General features: G+C 48.0%; 1 protein-coding gene across 19 annotated transcripts in view; it reads left to right on the forward strand.

The window, feature by feature from the left end:
- Positions 1-265: 265 nt before the first annotated feature.
- The window catches only part of Fnbp1 (formin binding protein 1), a 104,444-nt gene continuing 82,408 nt past the window's right edge, over positions 266-22,301 (forward strand). For 7 of the 19 annotated variants that reach the window (XM_047525419.1, XM_047525422.1, XM_047525423.1 and 4 more), the window contains exon 1: positions 272-544. In XM_047525419.1, the coding sequence (XP_047381375.1) occupies positions 521-544 (24 nt within the window). In that variant the 5' untranslated portion in view covers positions 272-520. Of the gene's footprint in view, positions 545-22,301 lie in introns of all 19 variants that reach the window. The other 12 variants (XM_047525415.1, XM_047525418.1, XM_047525421.1 and 9 more) reach the window with 6 other exon arrangements.

Consider the following 22,301-nt stretch of genomic DNA (forward strand, 5'->3'; position numbering starts at 1 on the left):
GTAATGAAGAGACTGACGGGGTCCTTGGGGTTTCGGGTCCGGCCGTCCCTCGCGCCTCCCTCCGCGTCCTTCCGGACCCCTGGGCGACGCGCCGCAGCCCCGGGAGCCGGCGGGAAGGGTGGGCCGGGCCGGGGGCGAGGCGGCCGCGCGTGCGCGAGCTGTCAGGCCGGCTCCGCCCCTGGCGCGGCCCGGCCCGCCCTCCCTGGTCGCTCCCCTCCCCTGCGTCCCCTCCCCTGGCCGCTCCCCTCCCCTGCGTCCCCTCCCCTCTCTCCCGGTGTGGGGCGGGCGGGCGCTGCGGCGGCCGCGGCTGCTGCTTCCTCGGGCCATTTTGCTGTGGAGCGACTGGGAGGAGGAGCCGCGGAGGAGACCCAGGGCCCGGAGCCGCGATCCGAGCAGGCGGCGGCCGCGCGGACTCCGTCTTTCCGCGGTCGCGGGGATCTCGAGGGGCGAGGCGATCACCGGGAGGGGGACCGGAGAGCCGCGCCCGCCGCGCGGAGCGCCCCTTCCCGCCCCTTGCACCATGAGCTGGGGCACTGAGCTCTGGGTGAGTGAGGGGCTGGGCCCGCCGGCGGCCCGGGAGGGTGCCGCGCGCGGGCTGCGTCTCCCCGCGGCCTGGGGAGGAGGCGCGGGTCCCAGTGGCCCCGCTGGCCTTGGCCGAGCAGGAGGTGCGAGCCAGTTCGCCTTCAGGAGGCGAGGGGAGTTGTGCGTCCCCGCCGGCCTGAGCCGCGGGCGCGGGTTGGGTACCTTCGGCTGGAGAAGAAGGGGGCCGGGTCGCCCTGCCGCCTGGGAGGAAGGCGCGGGTCCCGGTCCCCCGCGGCCGGGGAGGGGGCGCGGGCCGGCCTCCCTCTCCCCGGCGCCCCGAGGCCGGCGGGCGTGCTGGGAGGAGCCTTCGTCCCCGGGGGCGATGCCCCGGAGCGGCGCGGCCCGGGGCGCGGAGGCCCTGGGCTCTGCCGGGCTGCGTAATGTTTGCAGGCGCCCGCGGCTGGGTTCCCGGGGCTGCCTTCCCTCGGCCGCGGTGCCGGCGGATCCGGCGCTCCCCCGGGGGCGGGGCGGCCGCGGCGGGCTCCGGGTCCCCGCCTTGGGTTTTGGGGTGCCAGAGACGAGAAGTGAGGTCTTGCCTCTAGAAGCCGGGACTTCAGGCCCGGGGCGGGTAGGGGCGCACTTGTAGTTATTTGGGGCAACTCAGATCCTGAATTTGAGGGGGCTGCGGCGTTTGGCCCCGAGGAGGAAAGTAGTGGGAGTTAGAGGTCTTACGCTATCAGTCTCGGGAAAGAGCATTCGCGGGGTGAGCCATTCTTTATCTGCTGCCCAGAGGAAACAGTTTCAAATGGGGAAGGTTGGCAGTGAGGGGTGCCGGGCCGTTGCCCTTTGCCTGGGAGTGCGGTGGGTAAGCAGGCAGCTCGGTGTCTAGAAGCTGTCGCCGGCACCCTCCGAGGGAGGAGGACCACCAGGCGACCCAAGGCAGTTCATAGGCCAGACCCACGGGGAGAGGCTGTTTGGGACCCAGCTTGTTTCCCTGCCTTCCCCAGGTTCCTGGGGAAATCACTGGGCAAGAGACGGCAGTGCAGTGACCAGGGCGAGAGCTGCCGAAATCTCGATTATTGCACTGAACTGTGCTCAAGACGAGCCATTGCCCAGGATGAACTCCATAGTGCCTGCTTCCTACCTTTTGGAATTCCATTTGTGAAGGGTGTGGAGGAGAAAGTGTGGGGTGGCGGTTGCTCTCTGGGATGAGGCCAAGAAATCTCATGTCAAAATAAAACAAGGTTAGAGCAATTACAGAAACAGAGCGCATCCTCCCTGAAAAAAAAATTTTTGGCTTTAATTGTTTTTACATAACCATTTCTTAGACTCCAAAGCAGCTACTGTTATTAGTACTATAATCCTGAGGCATCAGCTCCCTTAAATTAAGATCATTCATTTTATAACATCCTCTGTCTAAAGGGACTCATGACAAAATATCAGATAATGTTTCAAATATCCATTTTGAAATAAATATACAGATAGTTTTAAATATTTGCACACACCTGATTAGGCAAAAATCCACCCCTCTAAGTGCTGTTTTTCTTTTCTTAATGCCCCTTCCACTTGCTTTGACCTTTTTTTTTTTTTTTTTTTCTTCTTCTTCTTTTTTACGGGGGATTGAACCCTGGGTGCTTTCCCACTAAGCTACACCTCCAGCCTTTCCCAGCCTTTTCTATTTTGAGAGAGAATCACACTTAATTCCTGAGGCTGGCCTCAAACTTGAGATCCTCCTGCCTCAACCTCCACAGGTGCTGGGATTACAGGCAGGCACCTCTGGGCCCTACTCCCTTTTCTCTTTGGGGGATTCGGGAACAAATCAGAAGTAATCCTCATCAAGAGAATGGAATTTTGTTTCCCAGTGTTCAAACAGAAGGATGAAATTATGGAGGGAAAAATACAGTGTGTTTCTGAGATGAATTCGGGACAGAACGTGGAGGCAGGCATTCTGTAGTGATGTCAGTGAATGTCACAGCAAGTATCACAGACAAGGGGAGGTGGCTAGGGGAAAAAATGATAAAATAGCTCCCATTGCCTGCATCATTCTGTAAATATTTCTTTTGCGAGTGGAGGGATGGGAAGGAAGACAAGGACAGGAGTCACTGAAAATAAATGGGGGGAGGGGCAGAAGAGGAAAGGTACTGGGAATGAGATTCACCAAATGATGTGCATGTAGGAATGTGGCATAATGATCCCACTGTGATGTAAAATTATAATGAGCCAACACAAAGTGAAAAACTAAACAGGGACTGAAATGTATACGAATGATATGAAATCTCGGGTTTGCCTCAAAATTTGTAGTGGTAATAGGTAGGGGATTTGGAGACAAAGTTGGCCCTGAGTGAAGTTGGGTGATGGATGCAGGAGTGTTCCTGACAGTATTCCTTCCACTGTGTATGCTTGGAATTTCTACATAAGAATAATTGGAGGGCTGGGGTCGTGGCTCAGTGGTAGAGCGCTTGCCTAGCATGTGTGAGGCCCTGGGTTCGATCCTCAGCACTATGTATAAATAAATGAATAAAATAAAGGTCTATCAACATCTAAAAATTTTTTTTTAATTAAAAAAGAATAATTGGAAAACATTTTAAGGGAGAAAATTGTGAAGTATTTGAACATTTTTTTCCACTGGGTAACTTGATGAGGAAGAGCGAACCAGTTAGCAGGTCTGTAGGTACAAATTCAGGGCCGAAAGGTTTGTTTTCCAGGGTGTCCCTATGCCCGGGGAGCTGTGCTTGGGAGCAGTTTCCCGCTTAATAGAGGCAGAGGAACAAGCACAGTATTGCAGGACTAAAAAAGTGCAGGTTTTTAGTTTTAATTTGAAATGCAGGAAAATGTCTGTGTTCCGCTGCCTTAATTTATTAGTAGTTCTTGAGATTAAAGTATGAAAGCAATTGGAGCTGAAGAGGGAGCCCCACTTCTGGCGGTCAGAGGCTTGAGACGTGCGGTGCGCTGGGCAGCCCAGAGGAAAACAGTGATTGAGGGTTTTCCTTACATGGTGGCTTGGGATGGTGCACATGTGTAATGAGATAATGATGGGGCACGAAGCCTAACTTGGCGGGGTTCTGCTTCTAGATGAAGACACAGCTATGGTTTGGGTGGCCATAAGTTATTTGTAACAGGTGGTTGCAGCTTGCATGGACCTTCACAAATGCAATCAGACTCTGCACACATTTTAGGACTTTAGTGGAAAATCCATATAGGTTCTTTAAAACTGCAGGTTTCTGCAGCGGGGGATGTAGCTAGGTGGTAGAGTGCTGGCCTACCATGTGCAGGGGCCTGGGTTTGATCTCCAGCACCACAGGAATTAAAAAAAAAATGCATTTCACATTAAAGGCCTGTTCTTAAGCCACATCCTGCTCTCTAAAGGGAGTAATACCTTTCTCTTGTTCTTTGAGTACTTTATAAAAGTAAGTCATATTCTAGGAAATTTTTGAGAAATTGTCTATAGGATATTATCATGAAATATAAAATTGAACTCAAAACTTGTAAGTTTTGATAATTTTATTGGATTAATTTATACTAATTTATAGTTGTTTTGTTTTGGTGTGGTACTGGGGATTGGACCTAGGCCTTGTACATGCCAGGTGAGTGCTCTACCCTTGAGCTACATCTCCAGAAATTAGGTTTGAATACAATTATTTCTGGCTGGGCATGGTGGTGCACACCTGTAATCCCAGGGACTTGGGAGACTGAGGCAGGAGCCTCGCAACTTAGTGTGACCCTGTCTCAAAATAAAAATAATTTTTAAAAAAGAAAGGATTGGGATGTGGCTCGATGTTTAAATGCCCCTGGGTTCAATCCCCAGTACCAAAAAAAAATTTTTTTTAAAGTATATATTGATAGTTAGATACACACACGTGTGTGTTTGTGTGTGCATCTTCATAGGATCGCCTTTAGATTTTTAAAAAATTTTATGAACAGCTACTGTGCAAGACATCTCTTCAAGTCTGTCTTAAGTCACAGTATATACATTGAAGGATCTCTATTTTTGTGAACAAAGTAGGTTTTACCTCTAGGCTGCAACATCGAAGTCAAAATAAACATTTGCCTTTCTTTCTTTCTGTCTGTCTCTCTCTCTTTTTTTTTTTTACAGTGCTCGGGATTGAACCCAGGGCCTCGCGCAGGCCAGGCAGAGGCAGGCCTTGTGTTTCTGTGTAAGATGAGCCAGAATGGACCTGGGGCTGGAGCGCAGTGGTGGTGCTGGGCAAGGCCCTGGGCTCAACCCCAGCACCACCAATTAAAAAAGGGGGGGGGGTGGGAGCCAAAGTGCATTTACTTTACACTTTGTTAAAAAGCTAGTGTCAACAGGGTGCATTTGTCACCACCTTGTTGAACTGCGACTGGCCATTGCAGACATGGCAAAGCAAAGGGCTGGAGGGGTTTGTACCTATTTATTGGAAGGCACAACAAGTTATTGGAGTGTCATTCAGCTTTTTATTAGCTGGCTCATTAGTGTGACACAAATAAATCCACTGGAAATTGTGGTTCTGTCTCCATTCCAGACCTTGCAGCTCAGATTCTTCCTTGACACACCTGGTTTGCTGTCACCTGGGTGTCCTCTCTGGTGTCCTCATCCTGATTTCTTTGCTCAGGTGCTAATGAGAAATGAAGCAGCCAGCATACAAGAAAGGGACAGGGAGACCTGAATAATGCAGGTTGGCTAGCAAGTAAGAAGCCACCTGAGTAGATTCTGTGTTGATCTTTTATTACCTGTGTTTTTAGGACAATGTCAGACACATAATGTCCATTCAGCTATGCTGACCACGTCCAATCGGTGGCGCTGTGCACATGGAATAGGCCAAGGTGTAAGGATTATCTACCTGCTGTCCTGGGAACAATGCCTGCCTCCAGGGAGGAGGAGTTCAGTAAATATTTACTAAATGATTGATGGAGTTCTTTTTTTTCCTTTTGTTTTAACATTTACTCTTTAAAAAGTCATGAGAAAGTCATTATAACACCTTCCCACACTTTCAGAGTTACAATTGGCAACTTTTAATAGTTCTAGGGCACTTTTTTAAAGAACTAGTCTTTTTTTAGAGCAGCTTCAGGTTCTCAGCAGAGTTGAGTGGGAGGTTTGGGGACATCTCATTGCCCTGTTCCCACCCATACATACTTGGTGGTCAGGTGCCTTTGGTTTTCTTCTGAGCGGGGATTGGCCCGAGGCCTTGCATGCTGTGTGCTGTGTGGATGCTCTCCCCCAGCTACACCCCAGAGGGCTGACTTAAGGTCGGGTTGTTCATGCTCATGCCTGATAAGTACAGGTGTGTTTATGTAGAACAACTTAAGAGTGTGTTAAAATTTTAAACAAGGTAGTCCTTAATCTTTTTTAATCTCAAAGCAGTTATTAATGGTTCCAGGCTTTGGGGAATCATGACCACTTCTTGCCGCTCTTGATGGCTAAAGTGGAGTGTGGCCCCAACAGCTGTCCACATCCTCCCCCGCTCTCCTCTGCCCTTCAAAGACTCCTGTTTGGGATGAACATACCAAGGCTGCGAGGGAGGTAGCACTTCGCCAGCGATGGGGCGGACGTGCTTCCCAGGAAGAGAGCACGGAGAGGTTAATTCTGTCGTCTTGGCTCCAACCTGCTCTGCGCCCAGACTTCTGTGAGCTGAACCTGGGGGCCCGGTGCTGCTGTGGCTCACTTGCACGCCAGCCTGTGGCTTTTGCCTCCGACCTTAGACAGGATCCGCAAATTTGCCGCTGCTGCGCTTTGGTAGGTAAACTCCTTTCAGCCCAGCGGGGAGTTTTGTCAGGGTCTTCCCTTACCACGTGACCGCACTGCCCCCCGCGGAAGGTGCTCTGGAAGGACTGTCCAGGCATCGCCCCTTCCCAGCTGCGGCCCTATCACTTCCTGCAAGGATTACTCATGCTCTCTCACCGACCCCACCCACATTTAAAAATAAGGTTTTATTTTGACACTTAAGAATTGCAGGCTACCAGGAATAAATGAGTGCCCTGGGAAATTAATCTAATTAGATTTTAGAATGTGGGTGTGAAGTCTCCTGGAATTCGTGTTTATGAGGAAATATTTGTCTCCTGTTTTAGCAACGCGGACTCTAGTTAGAGCCTCACAGTGTGTCCAGTTTAACAATCTTAAATCATGAGAAGCCAAATATGCACATCATATTAGAGGGAAATCTGGAGGCATATGAGGTTTTAAAAATACAGTGCTGCTAAGAATTGTTACTAGTCGTTGTTTTCAAGGCAGGGTTTTCCCGTGTTGCCCAGGCTGGTCTTGAACTCCTGGACTCACCCTCCCTCCCACCTCAGCTTCCCAAGTACCTGGGACTACCAGGGTTTTTTGTTTGTTTGTTTGTTTTAATATCGATTAACCATGGTCTTCCAATTAGAACCGATTTTTATCTCATATGCCTCATCCTCTTTGTAAGATTTTGTGTTAAATTTACATAACATTTAAGAACTTCCGTTGTGGGCTGGGGACATAGCTCAGTTGGTAGAGTGCATGCTTAGCAGGCGCAAGACCCTGGGTTCAATCCCCAGCACCGCAAAAAAAAAAAAAAAAGAACTTCCGTTGTTCAATACTAGAAATAGATACGAACCAACCAACAAGAGAAGAAGTGTAGATGGGACTTCATTTCCTTATTACAAAAGCCGTAAGACCTTTCACATTAGATTGTAAATTACATAAACTGTATGATGTTCCTTTTTTCTTTTAATTAGAACATGTCATTCTAGTGATCACAATTAGTCTTTTTGTTTTGTTTTTATTTTTGTTTGATACTGGGGATAAAACTCAGGGACACTTTATTGCCAAGCTACATCCCCAGTCCTTTTTATTTTTTCATTTTGATACTGGGTCTTGCTGAGTTTCTCAGGCTGGCTTTGAACTTACAATCCTCCTGTCTAACCTCCCCAGTTGCTGGGATTATAGATGTGGGCCATCACACCCAGCCAGAATTAGATTTTTGCCCAGTTTTCTTTGTTTTGTTTTGGTTTGGTTTTTGGTACCAGGAATTGAACCCAGGGATGCTTAACCACTGAGCCACATCCCAACCCTTTTTAATATTTTACTTAGAGGCAGGGTCTCGCTGAGTTGCTTAAGACCTCACTAAATTGCTGAGGCTGGCTTGAACTTGTGATCCTCCTGCCTCAGCCTCCAGAGCTGCTGGGATTGCAGGCCTGAGCCACTGTGCCCCACTCAGAATTAGATTTTTAATAGCAGAACTAGCACCTATGGTTTCCTTGTATCTGTTCCGGCAGCCACAGTTTCCATTTGTACTTCTGTAGTCTGTTTTTTCTAAAAATGGAAACAGTTTGTTCATGCATAAACCCTGGTGACATTTCACCTGTACGGTGCCATCCGCCACACTGTTGACGCTCGCTCTCATCCTGGGGTCTGTGGCCTCCTGGAACCGCCCCTGGGAGCACCAAACCCATGCCTCACTTCCCGCTGTGCGGCCTCCCGGCCTCGGGTGCTGCCTCCGTGCTGGGGTGGTGTCCGTGCAGGAGGTACTGGGGAGTAGCCCTGTGACAGGAAAAGGGAGGAAACCACCAGATGGGAACACCAGGCCCACGTGCACCTCAGAGCGAGATTACCAGCTCAGGAGTCTGCGTGGGCCGAAAGGGCCAGACTCCTGTACTCAGCCTTGCTCTCTCGTTAGCGGTGGTTTACCTGGTGAAGTGGGGCCTTGGCCGCCATGTCGCTCAGTCTAAGCTGGGTGCTGTAGACAACATGACCTCAGCCCTCAGGGGACACGCCTTGCCGCTGGGCGGCGAGTCCTTTGCGCATCAGCCACGCCACGGGTATACCCTTGCAGAAGAGGGGCGTTGAGGCTCAGCTGTGAATAACTCACCTAGGTTCACACGGTAGAAAGCAGGGATTCCACCCAGGCCTTTCCGGCTGCAGATTCCTGTCTTATCTTTTTTTTGCAGTGCTGGGAATGGAGGGCAGGACCTTACGCATACGGCAAAACACTACCACTGAGCTGCAGTCTCAGCACCCCTCCAAACACTTTTTTTTTAAGTTCATAACTTTAAAATTTATCATTATTGTTTGAACTTTGTTGTTGTTTTGTTGTTGCTGGGGCTTGAACCCAGGGGCACTTTACCGTTGAGCTCCATCCCAGCTGTCTTGCTGAGTTGCTGAGGCTGGCTTGGGATCCTCCTGCCTCAGCCTCCCACGTATCTGGGCACCTTTGTGCCTGGCTATGATTTTCATGTAGATGTTTCCACACAAACTTAGAGAAAACAATGTTAGGCACCCAGTGCACTCCGGAGCCCGGCTCAGGGGTGAGTCCAGCGTCCATCCTGGCGTGTCCACGTGTTCCTTCAGAGTCCTCAGTCTTTGGTGCTACAAGTGGTACTACTGTTGTTCTCCTGCCTTATTTTTGTGGAGAATCATACAAAGGACCCAAATTCTCCCCATCTTTTAAAACATGAGCATAGACGAGAACTAACATCTGTCAAGCTCCTCATGCACTCGACTAGGGGATTTCAATCCAGCCTTCCATAACCTAAAGGAACCTGGTGAGTCTCCCCTCGTCTGCCTGTCCCAGGCGAGTGAGCCTCAGGGGCCAAGCTCCTTCCCAGGCTCACTGGAGTGGGAGCGAGTCCTGCCGCCAGTGTTTCAGTACAAGTTGTTTCTTTGTTTTTGGTTTGGTTTGGTTCTTTTCCCGACACAAAGTAAGTTGATAGTAGTTTTAAAAACTGCCCCTTCTGTGTCAGTGGCTCAGTGCCCTGTCCCCACCCCTCACTCCTGTTTCCAGACACACGTGGGTTTTGCTTTGTGAAACACTTGGTCCCACTCATATTGAGGCTCCTTGAGAATCCATGACTCACCCTGCTAACGGCTGCAGACCTTGTGGAACAGTCATGAGCACAGTTTCACTCCCAGCGCTAAGTGATCTTCTTCTTTCAAATTCAAAGTTTTGGGGTTTTGGTGCTGGAGATTAGACCCAGGGCCTCCCGCATGCTAAGCAAGTGCTCTGTCACTGAGCTATACCTTTAGCTCCCAAAGCACCGCCCCCCCCACCTTTTCTCATTTAAAGATGTTTGTCTGGATCCTAAACAGTATCAAATTTCAGATTTTGTGTCTGACACAGTATGCCTTGGCGAATTTCTTCACTTATTTTGCAACCTGGGGATTGAAGTCAGAGCCTCACACATGCTAGGCAAGCGCTCTGCCTCTGAGCTACAGCCCAGCCTGGTTGAAAGTATCTCTAATCAAACTGAGGAAGGGCAGGCGGGGGGATAGGGGCGGCCTCTCTGGGGATACTCTGCATGTCTCACGAAAGACTTTGAGTTTTGCTGTGGTGGCTCAGGCCTGTTAGGCCAGTGACTGGGGAGGCTGTGACAGGAGGATCACAAGTTCAAGGCCAACCTGAGCACTTAGTGAGTCCCTGTCTCAAAAGAGGGGGTGAGGCTGGGGACTTTGCTGTGTTCTTGCCCCTGGGCTCAATTCCCTGTGCTGAAACAAAGCCAGAAAACAAAAAACAAAGTTTTGGTTCTCGAGGAACAAGAAAGAAAACATTTTCTCTCCTGTCTATGGCAGAAGAAAGCTTGGCACCTTTGAAGGAAGCTTCTCCCCTGTGCTCCCGTTTGCACGGCCAGATCCAGAGCGGCACCCTGAACACACTCGTTCCTCTTGGGAGAAGCGGTGCGGGCGCTCCGGGCGCAGTGGGCAGCTCTGGAGGCCGGCCACGGGCCGCCAGCCTGATTGGACGTCATTAGTGCATCCCTGTCCCTCGGTGCTTACCTTCTCTTCACAAGGAGACTTGTTTGGAACTCATTTCTGAGTTCTTGTTTGAGACTCATTTCTGTGCTGACGGGGAGGGTTGAGGGAGAAACCCAGCTCTAGGGAACAGACTGCTGGACTCTCCTGATGCAAGCAAGTGTCCTGAAAAGTGAGCAGTTCACATCCTCGCCTTCTGATTTTCACAAAAAAAGTCTTGGTTCTAAAATTCTATGTGTTTAAAATAAAATGACATGAAGCCGAGTGTGGTGGCGAATGCCTGTAATCTCAGCGACTTAGGAGGCTGAGGCAGGAGGATCACTAGTTTGAGGCCAACCTCAGCAATTTAGCAAGACCCTGTCTCTAAATGAAATATTTAAAAAGGGGCGGGAATGTGGTTCAGCAGTTAATCACCCCTGGATTCAGTCCCCAGTACAAAAATAAAATAACATGACCTGGTATTAAGAAAGGGCCTAGAAATCATTGCTTTGGAAAGTAACATGGATTCAGGAGGCCCTATCAACTGCATAGCTTTGTTTTGTTTTTTTAAAAAAATTACAAAATGCACTTCAAAACACTAAGTATTCTGAGTTTTGCCATATACTTGGGTCTACTGAAGAGATTGTTTTAATCTATCCCTAGGGGTTCGTTATAGTTCTCCTTGGCTATTTTTGCCACTTTAAAAAAAAAAAAACTAAAGTCCATTATTTCTCTCCTCCAAAAGCTGGATATTTGCCACTTGAGATATCCAATAAATTATTCTGTGTATCAACTTAGTTTGGGACTGATTTTTTCTTAGCAAAGATAGCTAAGAGATTTTAAACATTTACATTAGAGAAGATGCGAATGGGGATTCCTGATGGTGGCTTTGACAGCGTCAAAGGCATTTGGATCCCATGAGTGTGTATGTGCATGTAGAATATGTCTTTTATGGTCTGGGGGTGTAACTCTGTGGCAGAGCACCCCTGGGTTCAATCCCCAGTACCAAAGAGGAGAAGAAGAAACCAAATGGAATTGAAAATAACATACCAGATGAGAGAAAAACAGTGAATACGCTTGGGACTTATTTTATCCCTTTCTATGTATTTCTTGAGCATCTACATGGTTCCTATTTTTTTAGACAGGGTCTTGCTGTGCTGCCCAGGCTGGCCTTTAACTTCTGGACTTAAGCAATCCTCCCATTCCAGCCTCCCCAGTAGCTGGGACCCAGGCGCAGGCCGCCCTGTCCTGCTAAGACACGATTTTTGCCCCAGGGTAGTTTATAGTCTGTAGATGCAGAAACAGACCAGAAGCTGTGGTGCTGCGTGGTGGGGACAGTGGAGGGTGGTTACGAGCACCAAGTGGAGACCTGAAAGACAGGTGAGAGGACAGTGGGGGTGTCCAGGAAGAGGGTGGTCCCAACCATGGCCTGGAGGCCCAGGTGTCGGAGGACACGGAGCTCCTAGGTGAGAGGGCGTGCGGTGGGGAACCTGAGCAGGCAGACTGGCTGAGACCCGAGGCAGGGCCAGGCTTTTCCTCGACAGCCTGGGAGACCTCGCCTGCGGTCAGCGCTCGCCCCCCTGCCGTGCGGGTACTTCAACCGCATTCCTTTTTCAAGTTTTTTTTTTTTTTTTTTTCTTTTCCACCAGCAGAACATAAAACTCAAACCTATCATTGCTTCTTTTTTTATTTGTTCTAATGAGTTGTCCATGACAGTAGAATGCATCGTACATTTTGATAGATCATACGTAAATGGAGTGTAATCTCTCATTTTTCTGATTGTACAAGTGGGGATCACATGGTCACGCGGTCATACGCGTACAGGAGGCAATCATGTCTGTTTCACTCTACTACTCTTCCTTCCCCCACACCCTTCCCCTCCCTTCACTCCCCTCCACCGAATATAAAGTAACTCTGTTCTTCCCTATCCCACCCTCTAATTGCGAATTAGCTTCCGCATATCAGAGAAAACATATGGCCTTCAGTTTTTGGGTTTGGCTCATCTCATTTAGCATGATATTCTCTAACTCCATCCATTTACCAGCAAATGCCAGAGTTTCATTCTTTAAAGCTGAGTAATGTTCCACAGTTTCTTTATCCATTCATCTGTTGAAGGGCACCTAGGTTGGTTCCGTAGCTTAGCTATTGTGAACTGAGCTGCTATGAACATTGACGTGGCTGCATCAGTGTAGTTCCTTGATTTTAAGCCCTGTGGGTATAAACCAGGGAGTGGGCTAGCTGGGTCAAATGGGGGTTGCCTTCATTCTGAGGCATGTCCACACTGCCTTCCGGAGTGGCTGCCCCAGGTTGTACTCCCGCCAGCTACTGTCACCTCTTTCTCCTCCTCTTCCTCTGTAGCAGGCGCAGTCTCCGTAAGGCTGTCAGCATTCGATCCGCGGCCCAACAGGATTCTTTGGTTTTCAGTATGCCCGGGAGTGACTCACACTAACCAAACCCCCAAGACTGCGTTTGGGTGGGTGGTAAGCAGGCAGCACGGAGGGCCGAGTCCGGGTCTCATCTCCAGCCCCAGCAAGCAAATCTTAAGCCTAGAGTGGGAAGTATTTCATGAGGAGACTGGAAGTCGTGTTTGCTGATCTGCGCGTTTTTCCCGTGGGCTAATCTCCGGGCCACATTTCTTGGAGAGCATAAAATCAGAACAGAATTGGGTGGATTTAATGGCTGGTGACAGCAAGCTCTGGGAGCCGGGGCATGTGTCTCCTCTAGAGGGACAGCTCTACGTTAAGGATAGAACGGAGCCTTTTATAGACGCTGTGCGGATGATCGTCTTAACCCATTCTGTTCTTTAGGCAGAGGGCAGCATAATTAGTGGTGCGTAGGTCTTTTTCATTCTAATCTCTGTTTAAAAATCGTACCAAGATTGGATGTTGGGTGTTTATCTCATCCCTTTCCAGCACTTTCCAAATTGGCAAGTCTGAGAATCAGTAATTTTGTTATTTATTTATTTATTTTTAAGAATCTATACCTTTAGAAGCTCTACGTGATTCCGATGTGGTTTAGGTAGCGCCATTGAGCATTGTGATTTCTTTTGATTTCTCATGCATCCTTGATTTTTGCCCCTCTCTCTCTCTCTCTCTCTCTCTCTCTCTCTCTCTCTCTCTCTCTCATACTGGAGTGAACCTGGGGTGCTTAACCACTGAGCCACATCCCCAGCCCTTTTTATGTTTTATTTTGCGACAGGGTGTGTCTCGCTCAGTTGCTCAGGTTGGCTTTGAACTTACATTCCTCCCAAGCCACTGGGATTACAGGTGTGCGCCACCATGCCTGCCTGCTTATTTTATTCTTTACAACAAATTTAACATCTAGCAGCCGCGGGGCTGCTTCCGTCGCCCACCAGCCACTTCCGGACATCACCATTCTCAGGCACTCTCTTCCTTCCTTTGTGGTTTACTCAGGTACTGGATAAGTCGTCATTTCTTAGTTAAGACAGTACTGCTGACCACCTACTCTGTGCTGGGCATCATTCTAAGCCAAGGGAAAAAGGCAGCGTGTATCAGACACAGTAGCATATCAGTGTGGAGATGGGGAAGGAGCGGAACCCTAGGATGGTGGTGCGTGTCTGCGTGTCCCCTTATCCAGTAGATACTTAAATATTGCATCTGGATTTGAGGGAGGAGGTCTAGGCTGAATTTGGAAAATCAGAAGATTGGAGTTTAGAGGATAAAATTCCCAGCCCTTGGCGTAGTTACGGCCCTCCAAGCACAGGTGTTGAACCCTAGAGCTGTCGCTTGGTACCCCTGTCATTGCCCTTTTGGACGGTGGTGGGACCCTCTGTTTGCTCAAGTGTTTACCTTACTAAGAATCATTAGGTGAAACTTGTTCGGGGTTGATTCTGTAAATCGTTACAAAAGCGTAATAAGTAGAGCTTGAGGCTTCCTAGTGCTTAAAGGTAAGATGATCCAGTCAGAAGTGCAAAAAGCAGCCATCGCCGGCCCTGGCGGGCAGTCGGTCTTCAGTAGTGACCAGAAGTCAGTGTCACACCTGAGGCACTTTACTAGGTTCTGGTAGACGGTCCCATAGCATAGACTCTGCTCCTTTGAAAACCCATGTGCCTATTCTGACCTGAGAGCTTAGATTTCATCAGTTCCCCCGGTGTTGGCTAAGATTCCTGTCGTAAGGCACATTGTGTGACTCTCCTCTTAGCTTCTCAGAGACAGTGGAAAACTGGCCATACCAGATCACCAAATAAAGCAGATGGGGGGCCTCTCCTTCCCGGGTGTGCCATTCTGGTTTGCAAGTTGTCTACAATCCCTTCCGTACCACACGCTCATCTATGATGTGACCTTGACGCTCCTCTTTGTGACTCCCTTGCCCAGTGAGTGTGGTGAAAGTAACACCGCGTGGTTTCTGAGGCGGGTCACAAACATGCTGCGCACTTCCACCCTGCTCTTCTGGGACGTCTACTCTTGGAACCCAGCGCCTGGTTGTTAAGAAACCCGATTTCCCCAGCTGGAGAGGCCCCGGCGAGAAGCCAGCTGCAGAGGCTCCTGTTGACAGGCACGCTGAGGTCTCCGTCAACAGAGGTAATCAGCTACAGCCATACGAAGGAAGGGCTTCCAGATGATTCCAGCCCCAGGAATTGGGCTCCAGCTCAGGTCCAACCCACAATAAAAGGATTCTTTCCCACTAAGTTTTGGGGGCGATTTATTGTACAATAACGGTACTTGGAACAGTATCCTTGGATATTGTAATAGGTGCTAGTAACACTATTCCCACCTTCTTTGGGGGTCACCTGGGATTAAACTCAGTGGTGCTTTGCCATGGAACTATGTCCTCAGCTTTTTTTTGTTTTGTTTTGAGATAGGTTCTCACTAATTTGCTTAGGGTTTCCCTAAGTGGCTGAGGCTGACCTGAAACTTAGGTCCTGCTCCAGCCTCCTGAGTTGCTGGGAACACAGCTGTGCACCCCCCCCCCCCCCCCAGCACACCATCCCTCCCTCCTATTTTTATTTTTGGTGCTAGGGATTGAACTCAGGGCCTTGCGTATGCTAAGCCTGTGTTCTACCATGGATCTACACCCCGAACCCCTTCATTTATTAAAGGACAGGACTACTATGTGTTCTTTTATTCCTGTTTGAAGATAAAATAAGATCATTTTTCTCCTTGAAGAAATCCCCTAGAATATGAAATTGAAAAGTTGAGAAACATTTAAGAAATTTTAATACTTATTTTCTCTGAAGAGGACAGAGTAGGAAAGGAAGAAGTTCTGACATGAAGACATTAAGACTAATTATAGGCCAGGCACGGTGGCACGCGCCTGTAATCCTAGCAGCTTGGGAGGCTGAGGCAGGAGGATCCCAAATTCAAGGCCAGCCTCAGCAACTTAGTGAGTTGTCTGTATCAAAATAAAAAGGACTGGGGATGTAGCTGAGTGGGAAAGTGCCCTTGGGCTCAATTCCCAGTAGGGAAAAAGAAAGAAAGAAACTCAATGAGCACTTCCTTGTTTCGAGTATAGTAGAAGAGATTAAGGAATTGGGTGCGAACCGGGCCACAGGAAGGACACCGAGTCCCTTCAGCTGAGTGTTCTTAGGCTATCTGAGCTCCAGCATCCGCTTCATCCCAGGAACACTGATTCACAGGAGAATGCATCAATGTCAATTATAACCGAGTGACTAGTGCAAAGGCTACAATCTATATTTAGAAATTTTATGTATAGTTCCCACACTGTAGCTCAAAGAAATGCTAATAATGTTAATAGGAGGTTTGTGAAGGGTTCAAGGATTTAAAAGTGGCACATAAATAGAATCATTAGGCCATGACTTGGGTCCTTGGGCTCCCTGCACATAGCTTGAATGTCTTGAGGGAGACTCTGTAGGCAAAAATACCTAGGACGGTCTTGCTGAGCAAACACTTTTTTGACTGAGAAACTCGAAAGGCTTACTCTTTAATTCACTTTGTCACTTGGGTAGTTTGGCAAGTAAACAAGGTAGGTCCAGTAATACCCCAGCAGAACTTGAGGCAGTCAGGTGCTCTGTTTGATAAAAGTTCTCCAGCTCCTGACGGGGAGGGGAGCAGCAGGGGCTCCTTTCTTCACTTCCTGGATTTCCTTGGACGATGAAATGCCAGTTATTGTTCAAGAGAGTGGAGTGAACAGCCATTCAGATGAAGAAAACCCTAGAGAGACATCGGGAGCAATTGGGTGGGATGAAGTCCTTCTAATCCTCTCACGCAGATCCATGTGTTGTCATTGGATGATCAAAGAAGGATTGTAAACGTGAGTGGGTTGTCCAAGCAGGCAAGACCCATTAGCTGTGCTCTGTGATCTCACCAGTGTGTGCTAGACTATACGAAGAGCTGTTTATTTAAAAACAGTTTGACGTATGCATCCCACCCAGCTCACGTGCTCGGACTGGGGGGGCTCGCTGTTCAGCTATTGCAGATGCAAGCCCAGCTAAAGAGTAGATGCGTTTAAGTCCCATCTCCCCAGGAGGCTGAGGCAGGAGGATCCCTGAGTCCAACAGGAGGCTGAGGCAGGAGAATTGCCAGTTTGAGACGAGCCTCAGCAACTTAGCAAGAGCCTGTCTCAAAAAATAAAAAGGGCTGGGGCTAGAGCTCATTAGTAAAAGCGCCATGGGTTCAATTTCCAGTCCTGGAAAACAAACAAACAAACAAAGGAAGAGTATCTGTATCTTGATTCTCCCCTGTGGCAGAGATCAGAGCAGCTAGAGAGAAGATGAAAAGACCTATTTTACATACTGTGCTAAATATTTAGTAGTCTTTGAATTGTGGGCCTGTCTTAGAGACGAGGTCTAGGCATCCACAGGAGGCTAAAGGATGTAAGGAAAACAGAGACTGGAAATGTGGGGTATGGTAATGTGGACAGAGGCGGAGCTCAGGGGGGATGGGGAGAGTGCTAAAGGCCCAGAATACAAAAGCAGGTCACCCTACAGGCATCACAGGGACAAGCTACTGAGAGAACAGTCAGGCACCTAGATTACCTAACATGGGCTGTGTGGGGCGAGAGCGAAGTCAAGGACTCTTACTGGAGAATGGTCTCTTTTTTGTTGTTGTTGGATTGAACCCCGGGGGCACATTACCACTGAGCTACATTGTCAGCCCTTTTGACTTTTTATTTTGAGACAGGGGCTCCCTAAATTGTTGAGGCTGGCCTTGAACTTGTGATCCTCCTGCCTCAGCCTCCCAAGTCACTGGGATTACAGACGTTCGCCACCTCACCCGGCTGTTTCGTTTATTGGATGCTGTGTCATCAGCTTCTAGAACAGTACTTTGTACATAGTAGATGCTCAATAAATGCGACATTTGGCAAGCTCGAAGTGGTCTTGAATTTTGCCCTTTGTCAACACAGTTCAGGCTCTTAGTTAATTCCTGCCACTGGCAAACACAGATCACGAAAATGTGCCGATGGAAGCCGGTTTTAAAGAAAGTGAGGTTGAAGACTAAGGCCATTTTTCTTCATTGTCATGAAGTGAAGTAATGAAAAACAGACAGGACCTCCAAAGAACACACGGATGGCGAGGAAACGCGAAAGGACGCCGACATCGTCACCCGAGAGCAAGGCAAGCCAGAGCCACCGTGAGGCACGCCCTCATCCCCCACCCACGACTGATCAGGATGTGCAGGGAAGTGACGGGTATTGGGGGAGAAAGTGGAGGAACAGGACCCCTAAGTCGTCGCTGCTGGGGATGCAGAATGGTCCAGCCCAGAGGTTAGACGGGGATCATACTGTGTGATCACAGCAAGAGCCAGGGAGGTAGAAACCCTGAAGGGCTAAAAACCAGTGTTCAAACAAACTCCCTGTATGTGTTCGCCCTCAAGAGCCAAAAGATAGGCCGGGTGCCATGGCGCATGCCTGTAATCCCAGCAACTTGGAGGCTGAGGCAGGAGGATCGTGAATTCAAAGCCAGCCTCAGCAATAGTGAGGCTCTGAGCAACTCAGCAAGACCCTGTCTCTAAATAAAATATATTTTAAAAAGGGCTGGGGATGTGGCACAGTGGTTAAGTGCCCCTGGGTTCAATCCCTGCTACCAAAAAAAAAAAAAAAAAAAAAAGCCAACAGTTGGGAAAAGCACCGGGACCAGCTGAGTGGGTGAAGGAGATGGGGTCCATGGGAACGCTGGGATAGCGTTTGACCAGAACAGGCCACGAAGCCCTGGCCACGCTGCAGCCTGGAGGGACCTCGGAAATGCTTTGCAAAATGGAGGCCAAACAGCTTGCATGATTCTATTTAGAGAAAATGTCCAGAGTAAGTGAAATAAGAGAGACAGGAAGTCAGGTTGGTGTTGGCCGACCAAGGCTGGGGTGGGAGGATGGAGAAAACAGCTTAAAAGTTAAAAGTGGTTCAACTTTGGGATCATGAGGGCTGGGCTGGGGCTCAGTGGCAGAGCGCTTGCCTAGCGTGTGTGAGGCACTGGGTTCCATCCTCAGCACCACATATAAATAAATACACACATAAAATAAAAGCATGCTATCCATCTACAACTACTTTTTTTTTTTTTTTTTAATTTTGGGATAATGAAAACACTTTGGAGCTAGATAGAGGTGCGGGGCCTACAACACCGAGTGTACTAATGCCTCAAGCTTGTCCTCTTTGAAAGGGTTAATTTTATATTATTTGAATCCTCCTCTTTTAAAAAAAAATAGATTTTTGCTGGGCATCTTCATTAACTCTTCGTAAAACAACTGATCTTTAACTCTTCAGAAATGTTCTTTAAGATTTCTCCCACGTACTCCAAAGATTGCTACGTAGTGTTTGCAGTCTCCTTAAGGATGGTCTAGTGCCCCTGCTGCCAAACACGCCTGAAGGTGTATCAGGGACTAGTTAAAAATGCACCCACGGCTGAGGCAGAACACAAAGAATTCATCAGGAACTCTTCTCCCTGCAAACTAATTTCCACCAGATCAATTTTTAAGCTAGCTACCAAAACTAGTATTGAGTAACTTTTAATCTTCTCATTACATGAGGAGTCATGAGCTGAAGGGGCAGAGAATGGTATTCACGTTGTGTTCAAGGTTGACTTTTTTATACCTTACTGTAATTACACTGTGTGGCTGAAGCTAACTATTGGGTTCCTTTTTAAACCCAGGGTGGTTACATTGGCTATAAATGTCATTCAACTTGCCTATATTGTGATTCACTGGCACAGACATGTTTTGTGCAAGGCACTGAACCAGGTGCCTGGGGGGATAGATAGGAAACAGCTTGACAGCAGTCCTTAAGTTTAATGGGGATGAGGTTTCTAGAAATTGCTATAGTAATTTTCATTACGTAAAACCCACCTGTTCTGAATGACTAGTTTTATGTCATCTTACATCAGAAGTACTTTGAGAAGATAACGAGCCCTGGACATTATTTTGGAGACGTTTTCTTTTTTCTTTTTTCCTTTCCTCAGTGCTGGGGACCAAACCCTGGGCCTTCAGTGTGCGGGGCGAGTGTTCTACAGAGCCTGCTAAACCCTCGCCCCCCGTGGGGTTTGTTTTTTAATGGCCGAGGAGCAGCGGTTTGAATCAGCTGCGGTAGCCGGCGGTAGACCACCCGATGCCGTGCCCACCCAGCCTGCAGGCCAGCTCGAGTTTTATTCCCTGGGCCGCCTGCCATTGGAAGAAATGGTCACTCTTCAGAGCTCTGGACTGTGGGCTGGGGTGGATCTGTTGGCCTTCGCAGCCAGTCCAAGGACCTTCAGGCTTGAAGTGGGCAGCGCCCCTGCTGAGTTGGTGTAGAAGTCCCTTCTCCACACCGTTGGTAACTTCTGGTGTTGTCAGAGAATTCTTCAAGCCTTGTGGTTTAGTTTAAGTGTTGCAGAAACAGTTTTCCAGTGATCACCTCGCTCTCCTCAAATAGGCAACACTTAGTGAGCCGAAAAGGAAAAAAAATGCCAAACACAAGAAAAGTTAGCAGGCAATTCCAGGACCCGATGTCGTGGGAAGGGACAAGCCTGCGAGTATTGACATGAAAATGAGCACGCCCGTTTCCAGGCAGAGTCCCGGCTGCCGATGCTGTTTGTATCGTGCTAGGGTTTTTGACAGCCAACAGGAATTTCCCTCTTAGTATTCAAACTGAGAAATGTGATTAAAACATTGATCTGTTGCCCAAAAAGCAGATCAGCAGGATAGCTTTAAAGGGCCCTGGAGCTCGCGGCCTTTGGTTTTGATCTAGCCAGGCCCTGCGAACGCGTCAGAGACGGATCGGCCTCCTGCACTGGCTGCTTGCAGTCCGAGGCTCCGCTCCGCAGCCCGTCCCTCCAGAGGCCGACTGAACAGCGGAGTAGGCGGGGCCGTGTCGCTGAGGCCTCTCGGGTCAGCATGGCCAACTGATGGGGGCAGGCTGCCGCTCCCGACGGACAGTGGTGGTGCTCTGTCTTGCCCCTTAACTCAAGCATGTGTCAGACGTCAGCAGATCACAAAACCGATATTCCGAAGTGTTTCCTTAAGCTGCTCCAGGGATGTAGTTTTTACCCAGTATCACTATTAAATCCATCGATACTAGGTTAATCTAAAAAGTCAACCTGGCTGGTTTATGTCGGCTTTTGTCTGGGGGGAAAAGAGAGTGATTTGATCAACTCCTTTGATTGTTAGTTTACTATTTCTAGAGAGCAAAAGATGATTTTTGCTTGTTTGAAATAAAGTCCCCACTTCAAGGTCTCAGGGGACAGTTTTCTTCAGAGTTTGTAGAAATTCTTTTGGTGTGATTTGGCTACATGGTATTATTTTTTCTAAGTGGTAAGTTGCTGTGTGTATGAAGGTGGACCCGGCTGACTGCATTTAAAACCACCCGGGTCTTCTGTATCTGTCACGTGTCTGCTCTGACAGTCTGGTTGTGGAGACAGACTTGAAGCAAATAACTACCCAGATAAATGTGGACTTATATTCTAATCAATGCCACAAAACCAGGGTCTATAGTACAATGTGACAATGTCCAGGGAAGGTGACCGAGGCCAAGGCTTCCTTGGAGAAGAGATTGTTGTTTTGCTAGTTTATGCTATCTTTACAAATTCTGCCTGAAAAAAAAAAAATATTATGTCATGCCTCTAATTTACCACCCATTAAATTATTCATAATTTTTGGGGGGATTGGGAATCGAACCCAGGGTTTGGGCATGCTAAGCAAGTGCTGTACCTCTGAGCTTTAACTCCAGACCCAGAATTTGTTTCTTTTTTTTTTTTTTTATTTACAAGTATTTAATCATTCCATACCAAAATCTGCTAACTTTAATTTCCCTTTTTAATTTTTATTTATTTATTTTTTAAAATTTATTTTTATTATAAACAAAGTGGGATACATGTTGTTTCTCTGTACATGGAGTAAAGGCACACCATTTGTGTAATGATACATTTACATAGGGTAAGGTTGTTTGATTTATTCTGTTATGTTTTCACTTCTTCCCCACCCCTCCCACCCCTCTTTTCCCTCTATAACAGTCCCTCCTTCCTCCATTCTTGCCCCCTCCCACCCCCATTATGCGTCATCATCTACTTATCAGCAAGCTCATTCTTCCTTTGATTTTTTGAGATTGGCTTATCTCACTTAACATATGATATTCTCCAGTTTCATCCATTTGCCTGCAAATGTCATAATTTTATTCTTCTTTATGGCTGAGTAATATTCCATTGTATAAATATACCACAGTTTCTTTATCCATTCATCAATTGAAGGCCATCTAGGTTGGTTCCACAATCTGGCTATTGTGAATTGAGCAGCTATGAACATTGATGTGGCTGTATCTCCGTAGTATGCTGATTTTAAGTCCTTTGGGTATAGGCCAAGGAGTGGGATAGCTGGGTCAAATGGTGGTTCCATTCCAAGCTTTCTGAGGAATCTCCACACTGCTTTCCAGAGTGGCTGCACTAATTTGCAATCCCACCAGCAATGTATGAGTGTACCTTTTTCCCCACATCCTTGCCAACACCTATTGTTGCTTGTACTCTTGATAATCGCCATTCTAATTCGGGTGAGATGAAATCTTAGGGCAGTTTTGATTTGCATTTCTCTTATTACTAGAGAAGTTGAACATATTTTCATATATCTGTCAATTGCTTGTAGATCTTCTGTGAAGTGTCTGTTCATTTCCTTAGCCCATTTGTTGATTGGATTATTTGTATTCTTGGTGTAGAGTTTTTTGAGTTCTTTATAGATTC

The sequence above is a fragment of the Sciurus carolinensis genome, chromosome 14 (genome assembly GCF_902686445.1).
Source record: "Sciurus carolinensis chromosome 14, mSciCar1.2, whole genome shotgun sequence".
NCBI lineage: Eukaryota > Metazoa > Chordata > Mammalia > Rodentia > Sciuridae > Sciurus > Sciurus carolinensis.